The 13,545-nt window shown below is 50.1% G+C and overlaps 5 protein-coding genes across 5 annotated transcripts; 2 read left to right on the top strand and 3 right to left on the bottom strand.

Annotated features, from left to right (window-relative positions):
• Positions 1 to 637: 637 nt before the first annotated feature.
• PV08_08212 (uncharacterized protein) lies at positions 638 to 1,555 on the bottom strand (the record flags this gene model as incomplete). Its single annotated transcript, XM_016382538.1, has 1 exon — positions 638 to 1,555. One exon carries the CDS (start codon positions 1,553 to 1,555, stop codon positions 638 to 640), a length of 918 nt encoding a protein of 305 aa, XP_016233241.1.
• A 529-nt stretch (positions 1,556 to 2,084) lies between these two features.
• On the bottom strand, positions 2,085 to 3,197 carry PV08_08211 (uncharacterized protein; the record flags this gene model as incomplete). Its single annotated transcript, XM_016382537.1, has 1 exon — positions 2,085 to 3,197. The coding sequence occupies one exon, from the start codon at positions 3,195 to 3,197 to the stop codon at positions 2,085 to 2,087; it is 1,113 nt and encodes a 370-aa protein (XP_016233240.1).
• A 501-nt stretch (positions 3,198 to 3,698) lies between these two features.
• On the bottom strand, positions 3,699 to 7,224 carry PV08_08210 (uncharacterized protein; the record flags this gene model as incomplete). Its single annotated transcript, XM_016382536.1, has 7 exons — positions 3,699 to 4,196; positions 4,273 to 4,646; positions 4,696 to 6,087; positions 6,134 to 6,353; positions 6,411 to 6,818; positions 6,870 to 6,925; positions 6,981 to 7,224. 7 exons carry the CDS (start codon positions 7,222 to 7,224, stop codon positions 3,699 to 3,701), a joined length of 3,192 nt encoding a protein of 1,063 aa, XP_016233239.1.
• An 851-nt stretch (positions 7,225 to 8,075) lies between these two features.
• PV08_08209 (uncharacterized protein) lies at positions 8,076 to 9,992 on the top strand (the record flags this gene model as incomplete). Its single annotated transcript, XM_016382535.1, has 5 exons — positions 8,076 to 8,250; positions 8,300 to 8,524; positions 8,581 to 8,863; positions 8,924 to 9,854; positions 9,915 to 9,992. The coding sequence occupies 5 exons, from the start codon at positions 8,076 to 8,078 to the stop codon at positions 9,990 to 9,992; spliced, it is 1,692 nt and encodes a 563-aa protein (XP_016233238.1).
• An 846-nt stretch (positions 9,993 to 10,838) lies between these two features.
• PV08_08208 (uncharacterized protein) lies at positions 10,839 to 13,488 on the top strand (the record flags this gene model as incomplete). Its single annotated transcript, XM_016382534.1, has 10 exons — positions 10,839 to 11,295; positions 11,362 to 11,609; positions 11,693 to 11,850; positions 11,914 to 11,980; positions 12,036 to 12,237; positions 12,328 to 12,472; positions 12,541 to 12,720; positions 12,808 to 13,104; positions 13,195 to 13,404; positions 13,452 to 13,488. 10 exons carry the CDS (start codon positions 10,839 to 10,841, stop codon positions 13,486 to 13,488), a joined length of 2,001 nt encoding a protein of 666 aa, XP_016233237.1.
• Positions 13,489 to 13,545: the final 57 nt, after the last annotated feature.

Raw genomic sequence — 13,545 nt, 5'->3', positions numbered from 1 at the left:
TTTGTTGTTGTTGCTCGTGCTATCACGTCCGTCTGTAGTGAGAACACCTTTATCGTCCCCAGAAGAACCGTAGTAGACAGCAATACTACCTCTAGATAAGCAAAATTCGGAGTTTAGCCTCCAGGATAGTTTCCCTAGGACTTGTAAAGTGGGGGCGTGCGCCTTGTGCTTGGGCTCTGTTTGCTCAATGAGGCCCGCGGTCTATAGAATTCGACAACTGTTGGCATACTGAACGGCGGTTCCATAGAGGGTACATCCGAATCCATAGGTCGGCAATTCATAGTCCAGGTGACATTATATCCGGTCCAAAACAAAAGTACGAGATTACGAACATAGGCTAACCCCGTGTCGGAATCGCCGAAGCTGAAAGGAGCAAAGCATACTTCACTTTTCAAGGGGCTGTATCTATCAATCATTCTAACGGGATGCTGTTGGGAGCGGTCCACATAGCGTCGATGGTGACATCTGCAAGGTATTCAACGACATGGACTAGATACGAAGTATCCGAAAGATGTTCTTAGATACTCGCGGCGATTGTTCTGCCCCGTCCTCAACTAGCCTGGTTTCTCGTCGACAAACCTCGAACCAGTTGAGTTGTTCTTTTGCCAGAATGCGAGAGAGCAAGTGATCTAGGGCTTCAAGATAGATGGCGACCGAGTCTCTCGCGAATAAGCCTTTCCAGGGCCTCGGGGTTCTGGACGCTGACAATATGTCCCGAGTTCCCGACTTCTACGAATGCCGACCCAGCTCTCTCGGCCAACGCCTTGGTATCCCTGACCACGACCGGTGCGTCGTCTTCACCAACCACAAATAGGAATTTGTCTCCATGACCTTCTTGTGAGATCTTATCCACACTTGCCCACAGGTTCAGTCGCTTGAGAGCCTGAACGCTTGCAATGAAACCCTCGACAGGTGTACCAGCTAGCACTTCGTCCTTGACGAATGCCGCCGTGTCTGGGTTCTTCGCAATCCATCCTTCGCCAAACCATCTCTTTAGTGATTGTTCATTCATGGCCGACATTCCCTGGGCTTTCGCGAGGTCAATGCGAGCATCGTGCGATGCATCGTCTCCCGGAGATGCCTCGGCCTTCGTCCCTACAACAAGGATCTGGTCAAATCTTCCTGGGTTCGAAGCTCCGGCTACCAACACCACAGCCGCTCCAATACTGAGGCCGACCGCAGCATGGACTTTTTGAACTTTGAGAGCGTCTAAAAGAGCAATGACATCTGCTGCTAGGTCGGCAATGTCGTGTCCTTGTTCGAAATCGTAGCTGCCGACCCCCGTATCCGGAAGAGGAGATTTGCCATGAAACCGGTGGTCGTATGTCAGGATCGTATACTCAGCTGAAAATGAATCAACGACATGTTTCCACAACGCAGTATTGGCAGCGAGGGAATTTGAAAGCAAGACTACCGGCATCTGGTTGGTCGTTCGTGCATGAACAGGGTTGTGCAACTCATAGTAGATGTTGACATTTTTGACGTCGGGCAGTGTGACGAATCCTCTCTGGGTTATTACTGCAGCGCTCGTACCTTGACTCGAAGTAGAAGCCATAACAGTGGTACCAGTAGTTTAGATTGAGAGACTGTCACGGCAAGTAAATACAGCGACAGAGACGCTTCTCACTTCGCGGTACATTTTGGGCCGGATCGGCACCATGGGCTCTGAAGAACAGGTCGATCGAACTCTGACAAAATTTGCGGTATACCCTGTCATGCTCACTGATCGGATATGCCTGAAAGGTCGAAGCAAATGAAAGGATCGATCAGGCAAAGACGCTGAAGGTGTGTGACAAGATGATGTGGCTCGTATCTCCATCGTTCAGGTCCCACTTGCGTACTAGTTGCCCAAACTCCGAAGAAAGTGGAGCTTCGGCGAAACCGAAATGGCATAGTCAGTATGGTGCCATTGTCGAGGGACCAGCAAGAAAACATCAGGTCGTGGAAGGAAGCGTCGGGGAGCATAGGGAATTTGCAGGCCGGAACTGATTACTATTCTGTTTAGACTTGCTAGAGCCATGAACTTCTGGTTTTTGATGCCTCGTAAGCTACACCACCCAGCTCAAGAGGCAAGAGTAACTTAGTCAGGCACGGATGTCATTGTGTGCATCAGAGCTGATCTGTACAGTCTCAACCAAGGGCTGTTTGATATCCGCTCCAGAGGTGGCAAGCTGGCTTTCCGGCTTGATTGTCGGATAATTGATGTATCCATCTGGATTCAGTACTTCGTAGAACATGTCTCTGCGGTGGGCCGCTATCGGGAGCTGTTGTTGAATTCGGAGAGGCAGATCCGGATTTGAAACAAAGGATCTCCCAAAGGCAACTGCCATATTCTTGCCCAGAGGACGCCATTTGTCGACGGCTTCTCGAGATGTCGTTGCATTATAACCTCCAGCAAGGATAATAGGGTTGCCATTATCCCACGCTTTAATCAAGAAATCAATCGACTCAGTCCCTATAACGTCTGCGTTTCCTTGAACCCTGGACTCAATGACATGTAGATAGGCCAAATTGAGTGCGCTCAAGTTTTGAACAAGATACGTAAACTGCTCGATCGGATCTTCCATCCCCATGCCGTGGTGATGACTCCAGGGACTTACGCGGTACCCGACTCGCTCAGGGCCGATGGCATCAGCAAGAGCTTTGGCGACTGCAATGCCAAACCGAGCTCGGTTCTGGACGCTACCACCCCATTGATCGCCTCGAACGTTAGAGACAGACTGTGTGAACTGGTCCACCAGATATCCGTTAGCGCCATGGACTTCCACTCCGTCAAAGCCCGCCCTGATGGCGTTGATCCCTGCTTGACGAAACTCGCCGATGCACTCCTGGATTTCTGTTTCTGAGAGCGACCTCGGGGTGGGATACTCCGCACCGATGGGTACGGTGCTTGCCGACACGACTTCGGCTCCTCGTTTGACTGCACCAGGCCGTGCTGCTCGTCCACACATCCAAAGCTGGACGAAGATGTAGCTTTGCCTTGCATGGACAGCGTCCGTAATTGCCTTCCAAGCAGCTATGTGTTCGGCGGTCCAAATGCCAGGAGTGTGTGGCATAGCAGCAGATCGAGGTGAGACAGAGGTTGCTTCAGATATGAGCAATGTTCCAGCGACAGACGCTCTTTGTGCATAGTACTCGGTCATCATATCATGTGGTGTATAGTCAAGGAGTGCACGTCGGCGCGTCATGGGCGCCATGACGACGCGATGTCTCAGTGAGCATTTCCCTACAGTCAGGGAAGAAAACAGATGGCTTTCTGTCATGTCGAATGGAGGACCGACTGGGTAGTAGGCGAAAAGAAATTTGAGTACCGACTGGTAGATGAACAAACGGGTAGCTTTCGGGAAGATAGGGACTCGGAGATATATACTCTATAACCCATGAGTGACGCTAGTTCGCTTATGGTAGTCGTCGTTTAGTTTTCTGGAAAGGGGAGGCAGGTCCATTTATCAGCCAAGTGCAGCTATTGACGCTGTGCCAAAAACTTGATATGAGTATACGCTCCGGCTTGCAGATGAGACATCGTCAGTACCGGGTGCTCCGTCTTGCTTTATGTCAGGTGGATATAGAATGCCGTAAAGAACACGAAGCTCGTAGTCTTCGTGTACGACGCGCACGTGGTGGCATTTTATGGTTTATTGCATTGGTTGCTACTTCAGTATTTAGATATAGCAGGCGCGGTACTAGATTCATCGGACTCAAAATTTCCACTGTTTCAGCCAGATTTCCATCCATTCTGAGCTGACTGGTGGAAGTTCCCTAAGAGTTGGGCTTGCGCCGAACGAGATATCTGTAAGGAATTTGGGCCTTCCCTCTTGCGTTGCAAGGCTAGAAAAGAAATCTATCAAGGAGAATGCCGACGAATGGTCGTCTTGATCTTCAGTATGAGAACCTGTATCTCCTGAAGCTGCTTTGACCGCTGCGAGCCAGTCCGCAAAGGGGGCAACTTTGATTGTGCCTGCCCTCTGATCCTCGCGCTGTAGGCTAGCTTTCACAGATGGCAGCAGGTCCTTTCCCCAATATGCTGGTTTTGGATTGACACAGTTATAGAAGTGGCACCGGGTATGTGCCTTTTGGTGCGTGAAGGCTAACTCGAGGATGATGGAGGACAAAATGTCGACAGGTATCCACTCGACCACTTCATTCGCCGCGAGAGTTTGTGGCAAGGTCCAAACCTTTTGCGAAAGCTGAATGATCTGACAACCCAGAGTGTGTGTTAGTCGAGTGTTGTTGGTAGATACAGAAGATTTCAGGGGAGAAGGTATTTCTTACGGAGGGTAACCACTCGTTCTGCTTCCATTGGCCACTGAGATACCCTGATTTGATGGGACCAGCTATCTGTCCTACGCGGCAGATAGCAACGTCGATTCCAAACTTCTCTGATGCCTGCACCAGTAGCTCTTCTGCAACAAATTTGGATTTACCATAGCCTGTCGTCGCACCGTGACTGTTCTCAAGTCTGGCCTCTGGAACTAATGGAGCAGGGGCGATGCTACTCGCGATCCCAACGGAAGAAGTAAAGAGTAGACGAACGTGGCTCCCAATAGCAGCTGCCTCGGATACAAAATCGATCAGGTTTCTGACACCTTGGATCTGAGGTTCGAATGAGGCAAGTGAGAGATTGAAGTCCACACGCCACTGAGTGTCTGTGCATCTGTTAGCGAAGGGTAATCAAGCAAGTCCCATCAGACGTACGAATGACATGTGTGGCCTTCCTTTGCAAGTGTTCTAGGTCCTCAGGAGACAAGCCCAATGCGGTGGCAGAGAGGTCGGCCTGTAGAAATCGGACTCGACGTGAAGCAAAATCAGTCCTCAAACCACGACGGGTATTGGAGATGAGTTGACGCTCCTCGGCATCTGCTGTGCGATTGAGACACCATATCTCGTGGACGCCCGCTTGATGCATCAAATCATTCAGGATATACGAGCCAAGCGATCCCGTACTGCCACTCAATACGACTACCGCGGGAGAGGCAGAAGGCGTCGATGGAAGACTTATTCCCTTCCGAAGAGGGAAGTCTCTAGTATATTTCCAAATCATTTGTTTAATGCTGCTGTCGTCAACGCGGTGAGAGCTGCTAGCACCGTTATTCAGAGGTGTTGTGAAGGAGTTGGTGATGGCTTTGGCCAACGCCGCGACGGTTGGGTTCTGATAAATCATTCTGTTATCCAAAGGATGCCCCTGCAATTCATCTATGGGAAGTCTTCCCCTGAGTCGTCTTCTGAGTGTCAGAACTTGAAGAGAATCTATCCCTGAAGATGTGAAAAAGTTGTCGGTGTCTTCAACTTTCTGCTCGAGAGAAACCTCTCGAAACGTGGCCCTGACGACATCTAATATGGCATCAGGTGTGAGCTGATCTTTGGTCAAGGCCACTTCATCATGAACCAACCTGTTATCGTCATTGTACACTTGGTCGAGTTCTTCTTTGTAGAGTTCAAGAGTGGGCCCGCGACGTATTGTTCCTTTGCTAGTTCTTGAGAATGGTTTTTCCACCTTCGCTATGATGATGTACTCCTTCGAGAGTCTTGCATGAGCTGGCGCCGATTCATTTGCTGCGACAACAGTGGGCCAAATTATGTCACGGAGGGATCCTGTGTTTTCTTTGAGTCCTTCCCACGATGCAGCTGGCTCGATCAAGAGAGATATTTGAAATCTCCCTTGTCCAGCTACTACTGCTGATCTGACGGCAGGATGGCTGGCGATCGCAAGCTCCATGGTGTGTGGTTGAAACTTCTCACCATTAGACAGCACAATTACGTTGTCAGCACGTCCCTCATATGTGTATAGAGTCGGATGCTCTGGGTGCCTAGAGAACAAGTCTTTGAAAGGGTATTCTTGCAGCTCAGGGAAAGTTGAGAAGATTGGCTGCCATGGCTCTAGTTCTGCTTTGCGAACAGCAACCAATTCATAGAGACCACCACCACGATCCTGGAGCTCCAGCCCAGTCTGCGGATGGAAATATAGATAGTTCCAGTATTTAACATCCGTTTCGACACAAGGGAGCCATCCAGATTCCGTCGTGCCGATTGAGAGTCGAAGCTTCGTATGTTTGATGATGCGATCTCCGGCATCTTTAGCCAAAGGGCCTGTAAGCTGTTAGATTTGTCGCGATGCAACCACACTGGAACTCACCGCCAGCGTATGCAATTGCTTTTACAGACTCTAGCAGATGAAGAAACTCTTCGTCATTGGAGATGTCTTGTGCCAGCGAGGGGGCAGTGAAGACTGCATCGACCTTTGTCTTCCTGACTACGTCCTTCATCACTTCCAAAGTGACTGGACGATCAGGGCCAAGGACCACGGTTGTTCCCCAGAACAAAGGCCACAGTATGCCGTTGGCGAGTCCAGCTGCCTGATTGGTTCTCGGTCAGAACTATAGTCTCCGTGAATATATCTTCTGCACACTTACATGGAACAAGGGGAAAGTCAGATAAACCCTGGAATCGAAATAGTCGTGAAGTAATAACGGTCTGCCGTCTACAGTTGGAAGTAGAGTCGCAGCTTCAATTGAAGCAATACTATCCTGGAATCTGGTTACTGGCTTTGGGTTTCCAGTGCTTCCGCTGGTATGCAAGACCCAGCAAGGAGTCTTGCGGCCTTCCTCCCAACTTTTGCTGTACTTGTACGGCACTGGGGTCTCAGCCATGTTTTCCAAGAAGTATAGCAAATCTGGTAATGCGAAGGTTTTCATATCTACGTGCTCAAACACGCGATTGATACTACTGCCTTCGTGCGGTATCAGCCACAAGTTACATTGAGCTGCTTTTATAACTGCGACGTCGCCTTCCACTGAATTACGGGGCGAGGTATAAAGCATCTGCAGCAGATTAACAGGTTGTTCCCGAGGACAAAAAATAGCATACCATACCTTATAGCCCACCTTGATCGCTGCAACGACCAAGATTATGTAGCGTAGATCACCTGCTCTGGCTTAAGCACATTACTTCAAGCGACATGCCAGACCCCCCCATTTACGTACCTGGGCCGACATATCCAACCGTAGGAAAAGCCCCTTCTTCTGGCGCTCCCAAAGATCTCTCAAGCCACCAAGAAGCTCGATCAATGGCCCTGGAGAAATCTCGCGCAGTGATTTTCCGGTATGGCAGAGCCAAATCCCTGTCGCTTGGGATTTCATACACTACATGGTTTGGGTCGATCTCTGCCAAGTCGTCCACGGCGTGAGGCAGCAGTCGTTTGCCGGCATTGCGATGTACCACTGGCATGATCCTTCGCTTTCTGGCAATTCTAGCCTTCGGTCTAGATGACAGTTGGTCGGCTTCCCACGATGTTATTGAACCAAGTCACGGTCGGCTGAGCCTCCATGTGCAGTCCGGACTGGACAAATAGCCGGGCGCCGGAATGACAAGTCCCTTGCAAGGTCGTCGTGGAGGTGGAAACCACTCTGCAGCATTACCAACATACTTCGAGAGCCACGTGAAGGACCTCCACCTGTGCCGCAGGTGGCGCGGAAATTGTGCGGCGCCCATCTGCTTCGTACAGAAGTTCCCCAATGGTCCGTGTCGCCATTCTCGCTAATGCGTTATGGCTTCAAGCAAAAGGCGTAACGCCGGAGACGGTCATGCCTAGTTTGGTACCGCCGTTGACATATATTCCACATCCCGCGTGGAAAACTTTCGCTCCATCTACGTTCGATAGATAAATAGACCGAGCACGCCATTTTAGATCATCTCGCGCACTTCGTCCAAAAATTTCAGACTCGTTCGAAGATTCAAGCCTAAACCTACGAGACAGAGGCAATATGTCGCATCTCCGGATTAGAAATAAAATAAGGATGCCTCGCGTAGAAGTCCTACTCGATCCACATGCTGTTAGTTGTGGGGCACGTCGTCTGTCTAGACTTTCGGATATGTCGAATAAGGCAGGGGAGACAGCGAGACCAAAGAAACTGGCGCCATCACCGTACAAGGTGTTGTGAACAGGTTCTCGGCTCAGTACTTTTGGTACAACTATTTAGACTATCGCTCCGTAGAGGACAATATCACTTCGATGTCATCTAGCCGGCAGGATTTCCTTTCTTCGTTGCTAACCCATCACCCCCTGAAGCGCAAGCACAATGGGACTCTGGGTCCTCGAGCCAAAAACTACCGAGCCTGTCCCTGGGACGGTCCATATTCGGCGTGAACATGAGAAGAGATTGCAGGACACGGCGTTCTTGAAGCATGGTACTGGCAGACATGCTAATCTGGTGCTGGTGCCGCAACCCTCCGATTCACCCAACGATCCTCTGAGTATGTATGCCTCCCGACTATGAGACTTATAATACTGAGATATCTAAAGACTGGTCAAAATGGTCCCGGCATCTTCATCTGCTGTATCTGAGCGCCGGTACCGGCCTCATGGGAGGCACTCACAATTTTGTCAACCCTGCAAATAAGCTGATGGCCAAGTACTTTCACACCAGCATTACCACCATATCTCGTAGTGTGAGCATTATCCTCCTCATGTTTGCTGTATCGGCATTCATCTCGAGCCCGCTTGCACGTATATATGGGAAGCGCCCAGGTCAGTCTTCGTGCCTCAGAGGGCATTTTGGGAGAAGACAAGTTGACCCATTACAGTTTTTCTCGTGAGCAATGCCATCGCCACTCTGGGATACGTCATTGTCATTGCAAAACCCTCCAGCCTTGTCTGCCTATATGTCGGCCGTGCAATTCACGGTCTAGGGATAAGTGCACTCGAGTACCTAGTTTCGTCCAGCGTGGGTGATCTGATGTTTGTCCACGAGCGAGGCGTTCACCTCGCAATCTGGCATTTTGCCCTGTCTGGAGGCAACTCCGTCGGCCAGGTCATCGGCAGTCAGATTGTCGCGGCTCAAGGATGGATCTGGCCTTTTCGATATACGTAAGTCTTGAATAGCTCTCCAAGTTTCGATCTGGTGGACATCAGCTAAATCCCACCCAGTGTCATTATCCTAGTCGTGTATACGATCATTCTATTCTTCGCTTGTCCTGAAACCACCTACAATCGCGCTGCGAAGTTCAACACCGACCATGTCGAAGTCACCCTAGATTCTTCAAGTGAGAAGTCCGCTGAAGAACAACCCACTTCGAAATCATATGATGCGGTTTCGGTGCAAGAAGAGCCTGCCGACAGTCGAAGCCTCGAGGCGATAGAAGGCCCAACAGATAAGAAACACACCTATTGGCAGTCCTTGAAAGTATACAACGGACGCTTCACGGATGAGTCACTGTTGAGGTCTCTGATTACCCCCTGGAGTGCTTTCCTGCTCCCTGCTGTTAGCTGGACTGCTTACACATACGGCTGCTCGGTGGCATTCTCCGCCTCATTCTCGGTGTCCATTTCCCAAATATTCAGTAAGCCGCCTTACAGGTTCGATACGTCACAGACAGGCTTGACCGTTCTCTCCGCCTTCGTGGGATCATTCCTCGGCAACGTCATCCCAGGTCCGCTATCCGACTGGTTGGTCAAGTATATGTCGCGGAAGAACAAGGGAGTGTACGAGCCCGAGTTTCGAAATGTCCTTTGCGTGCCAGGACTGATCTTTGGTTTGATGGGGTTTTGGGGCTTTGGCTGGTCGTTGGATGCGAAGGCTAACTGGATGGCGCCCGTTTTCTTCTTCGGTCTGGCCACATTCGCGACGTCCATCCAATCATTTGTATCCAACGCTTACCTTTTGGATTGTCATCGCATGTATGCGCAGGATGGTTACGCTGCCGTCACTATCTTCCGTGGGGTCTTTTCCTTTGTCATGACGTTCGTCATTAACGACTGGATTGCAAGAGACGGAAGCAAAACCGTTTTCTTCATCATTGGCATGCTGCACGGAGTGAATTGCGTGCTAGGAATGGTTCTATATGTGTACGGGAAGAAGGTAGGTCTACCAGCCGTTGCGACTCACTCTTAGAAGCCTCCACTAACAATGGTGGAACAGGTTCGATATTGGGTTTCAAAGAACCATTTCATCCAGAACAGCCTGCCGAAAGTCAAAGGCGCAAGAGCCACTATTTAGGGCGCTAGAGCATAGCTGCGTCTCTTCTAGTTTGACGCCGACATACCTGTAAAGACGAGTATGGTATGGAACTTATCAGCGAGAGTAATTGTTCATATTATGATGTAGAGCAACCGGGATCCCTTTTCTCTAGAATTCTTTCGCGCAATCCGTATCCTGCTTAAGTTTCTGAAGGGTCCATAAGTAGACAATGAGATGAAGAATTGCGCCATTCGCGCCGCCAATCACGTCTTCTAGCTGAACAAGTCGGACTGAAATAATCCCAGTCCCGACAAAATGCGCTTTTCTATTCCGTATGTACGAAGCACTGTGTTCAGCTTTGTAACCGTGACCTTATGGATGGCTTCATAGTCTCTGTGTCCGGACCAGAATCGTATTCTAAGAAACGAAAGGTGTTGACACAAGCTTGTGAAAGATGTCATGAGAGAAAGATTAGGTGTATCGCTGGTGAGTTAGACTTTGGCCCCACTAGTTGAGGTCCAGCAGCATACCTCTCATACTCGTCACTGACCAATGTTCCAAGGTGAATCGGTGGATGGAATTCCATGTCGAGTAAGCATCACTATCGCTGCTTGGATCAACGCAGCACAGCCTCGTGTTGACTGTGATAAGGGCTGTACGAAATCTGGGAGTCAATGCCAGTATGTTGAGAGCCGTCTGCATGCCGGGATTCAGTTACGAAACCCTGGGATCCTGACCCATTCTACTGCAGTACTCACCGGGATAAACGGGTTCGCACAGCTTCAAGCGCAAATCAGTCGGCGACATTAGTTCTTCCACCGTCAGTGAATTACATGCGCAAAGCTTGGGAAAGACTAATGTGATGATAGCCTTAGCGAAGGATGGATGGAGAGGCCGGTGCGACCATCACAACAGCAAAGTCAAGCCAGGAATGACAGTCCCCACCATGGTGTTCTGCCTCCGTTCAGAGACCTGGTCCAGCGAGGTACCGTAGCAGTCTCGCCATCCAGGCCGAATGCTCAACAAGAAACCGTAGCTCTGGGTGGGTCTAGCAGCGGTGACACAACGCCAGGAAGTGTTGTCGATTCGTGGCGACCTCCAAATGGTAACCTCGAAAGGTTTGATGCCTTCCTGGGGAATCACTCCGACACCTACGCCCCGCTGTTCGTGGATCAGTTGCCACAAGCATTGGCGAAGACTCCAGCATACGGCGCCACAGGCTCGAGCTTAGAGTCTGCTTCCTTGTCCAGGGACCATGTACCGACCGTAGTGTCTCCAAAAACGGCTGCAGAGCATCCAGATCATCTCGATGCTGCTGATATTGCTTTCCTGAAAGCGAAAGGTATGTGGAAAGATATGGTATCTCTTTCTTTTCTTCTGGAAGTGGTCCTGATGGTGTATTTTCTAGGAGCGTTTGATCTGCCGCCGACCAACTTGCAGCGTGAGCTTGTCGAGTCGTATTTCAAGTATATCAACCCGGCTTCCCCTGTCGTCAATCAAACAAGGTTTCGCGCAGATTTCGACCGAGGGGTTGTAAGTCGACTACTCCTGTTTGCAGTATTTACCGCCGGCTCCAAAGCGTGCCAAAGCCCCCTACTTATCGATGTTCGCGGAACTCGATTGAAGAGTGGCCAACAGTACTTTAAAATCACCAAAGTAGGAACAACCACATCTCTCCAATGAAATGGTAGACAGTAAAACCGAAAGGACCCAAGGCTGACAAGTTGTGTCTTTTTCAGGCACTGCTCGACACGAGCTACGAGACAGACAAACTTACTCAGGTCCAGGCACTTCTTCTAATGTCTTGGTGGTGGGATAAGCACGATGACGGTCGCAATATGCGTACATATGCCATCAAAGCCATCTCCGTTGCTCAGAGCCTTGGTATGGGTCGGTGGTAAGTTCTTGCCGGTGACTCGAAACCCTGGGCTATAAAAGGACTGACGAGGATACATTGAAGGATTCAATACCCGACATCAGATCCCGTGCTGTGTGGCTTATGGAAGAAGGTGTGGTGGTGTTGTGTAGTAGGAGAACCCGTCCACTATTGATATTGTATTCATCGACGCTAATCAGTGGAAGATTCGCGATGCAACAACGTCGACAGCGAGTCGACTCCCCCTCTTCCTGCGAGATAGCGACTGGGATGTACCTCTACTAAGCGCTGACGACTTTGTCGAAGACGATGGGCTTTCTTGCTCCGAGTCTGAAATTCAATTCTTCATCCAGCTTGCAAAGCTATCCGAAATGTTAGGAATGGTCTTGATGAAGAATTATCGTCGAAGTCGAATCTCTGCAAGCTCAACTGGCAGCATCGCGAGTCGTGAAGCGCATAAAGACAACAGTGAACTGTCCAAGGTCCGAAAGATGCAAGTTCTTGCCCAAGATCGCGACTTTGCGATGGAACTTGATCGCCTCCAGCGAGAATGGTTTGACAATGTTCCGGAAGAGCTCCAATACGATGTCGACGATACTCAGCGTCATCGCTACTGGCCAGCGTATCTCAACATATACTTCTTGTGGGTCAAGCCCCTACTTCTATTTCCCTTTGGGGGGAGATTACTAAGTGGAGTTCTACTCTATATAGCACTATGATCTGTATTGATGGACTGGAGAGGTCGGGCCTCAAGACGCAGACGCAGGGCAAAGAGCAGGCCTCGGATCAATACTGGTCGCAGGCTCGAGGTTTGGCGGCAGCGTCTATGGTCATCAAAACTATACGAAACCTCAAAGCGCACGGTCAAATAGGACAGTGTCACGGATTTATGTGGGTTGCAAACATTCACCAGCCCCTTCCCGTTGTTTATCTCTCATGCGCGGCTCGTACTAACTGTCGACGTGGCAAAAACTCCAGGATCAACTCACTACTCTACTGTCTGATATATTGTAAGATTGAGGCCGAGTCTCCGCGATCAGAAGTCCGAGCATATGCAAGACAGAAGTACTCCATCTGCTTGAATGCGCTGTACGATTTCGGCCAGCTCTGGGTCAGTGCGTCGTATCTGCACACAGTGTTTGAGGCCCTCCAACCCGCCATGAACGGATCCAACCAGAAACCAGGCCCAAACTCGCTATTTGACCAAGGCGACATGCAACCGTGGCCGTCTGAAGTCAAGAGCTCGGCTGAGATCGGGAACAGTGTCATGAGAATGTGAGTGCCTAGTCCATTCATGCTTCACGCAGGTACAGCCATCTGGCTATTTTCCTTGGTCCACTACTGACAAGTGACTTCCCGAGTCAGTATTCTTGCTGCTGAAAGACCTTCTGGTCCATTGCAATTGCACGACAAAGACCATGATGGTGTTTCACCGCCAGACCGGCAGTTGACAGATACAAACCTTCATCCGGTCTCTCTCGATACGCTGCTGCAGAATGATCTGTCCAGCTTTTCGCCCGATCTCTTTGGATACAATGGCAACTTTTCCGTCGACACGATGGACACAGAGAACTGGTACGTACTACAGCCCTGTTCCACACATGATCGTCTGACACGACTAGGTATGGTTTTCTCAACATGGGTGGAGGAACCTTGTGATTGGTTAAAGCAGAGCCAAGAAGCAATGGCCATCGGTTGTCTACGAATGACAAGAAC

Source organism: Exophiala spinifera, assembly GCF_000836115.1.
Source record: "Exophiala spinifera strain CBS 89968 unplaced genomic scaffold supercont1.6, whole genome shotgun sequence".
Lineage (NCBI taxonomy): Eukaryota > Fungi > Ascomycota > Eurotiomycetes > Chaetothyriales > Herpotrichiellaceae > Exophiala > Exophiala spinifera.
This window is presented reverse-complemented; position numbering and strand designations above follow the sequence as displayed.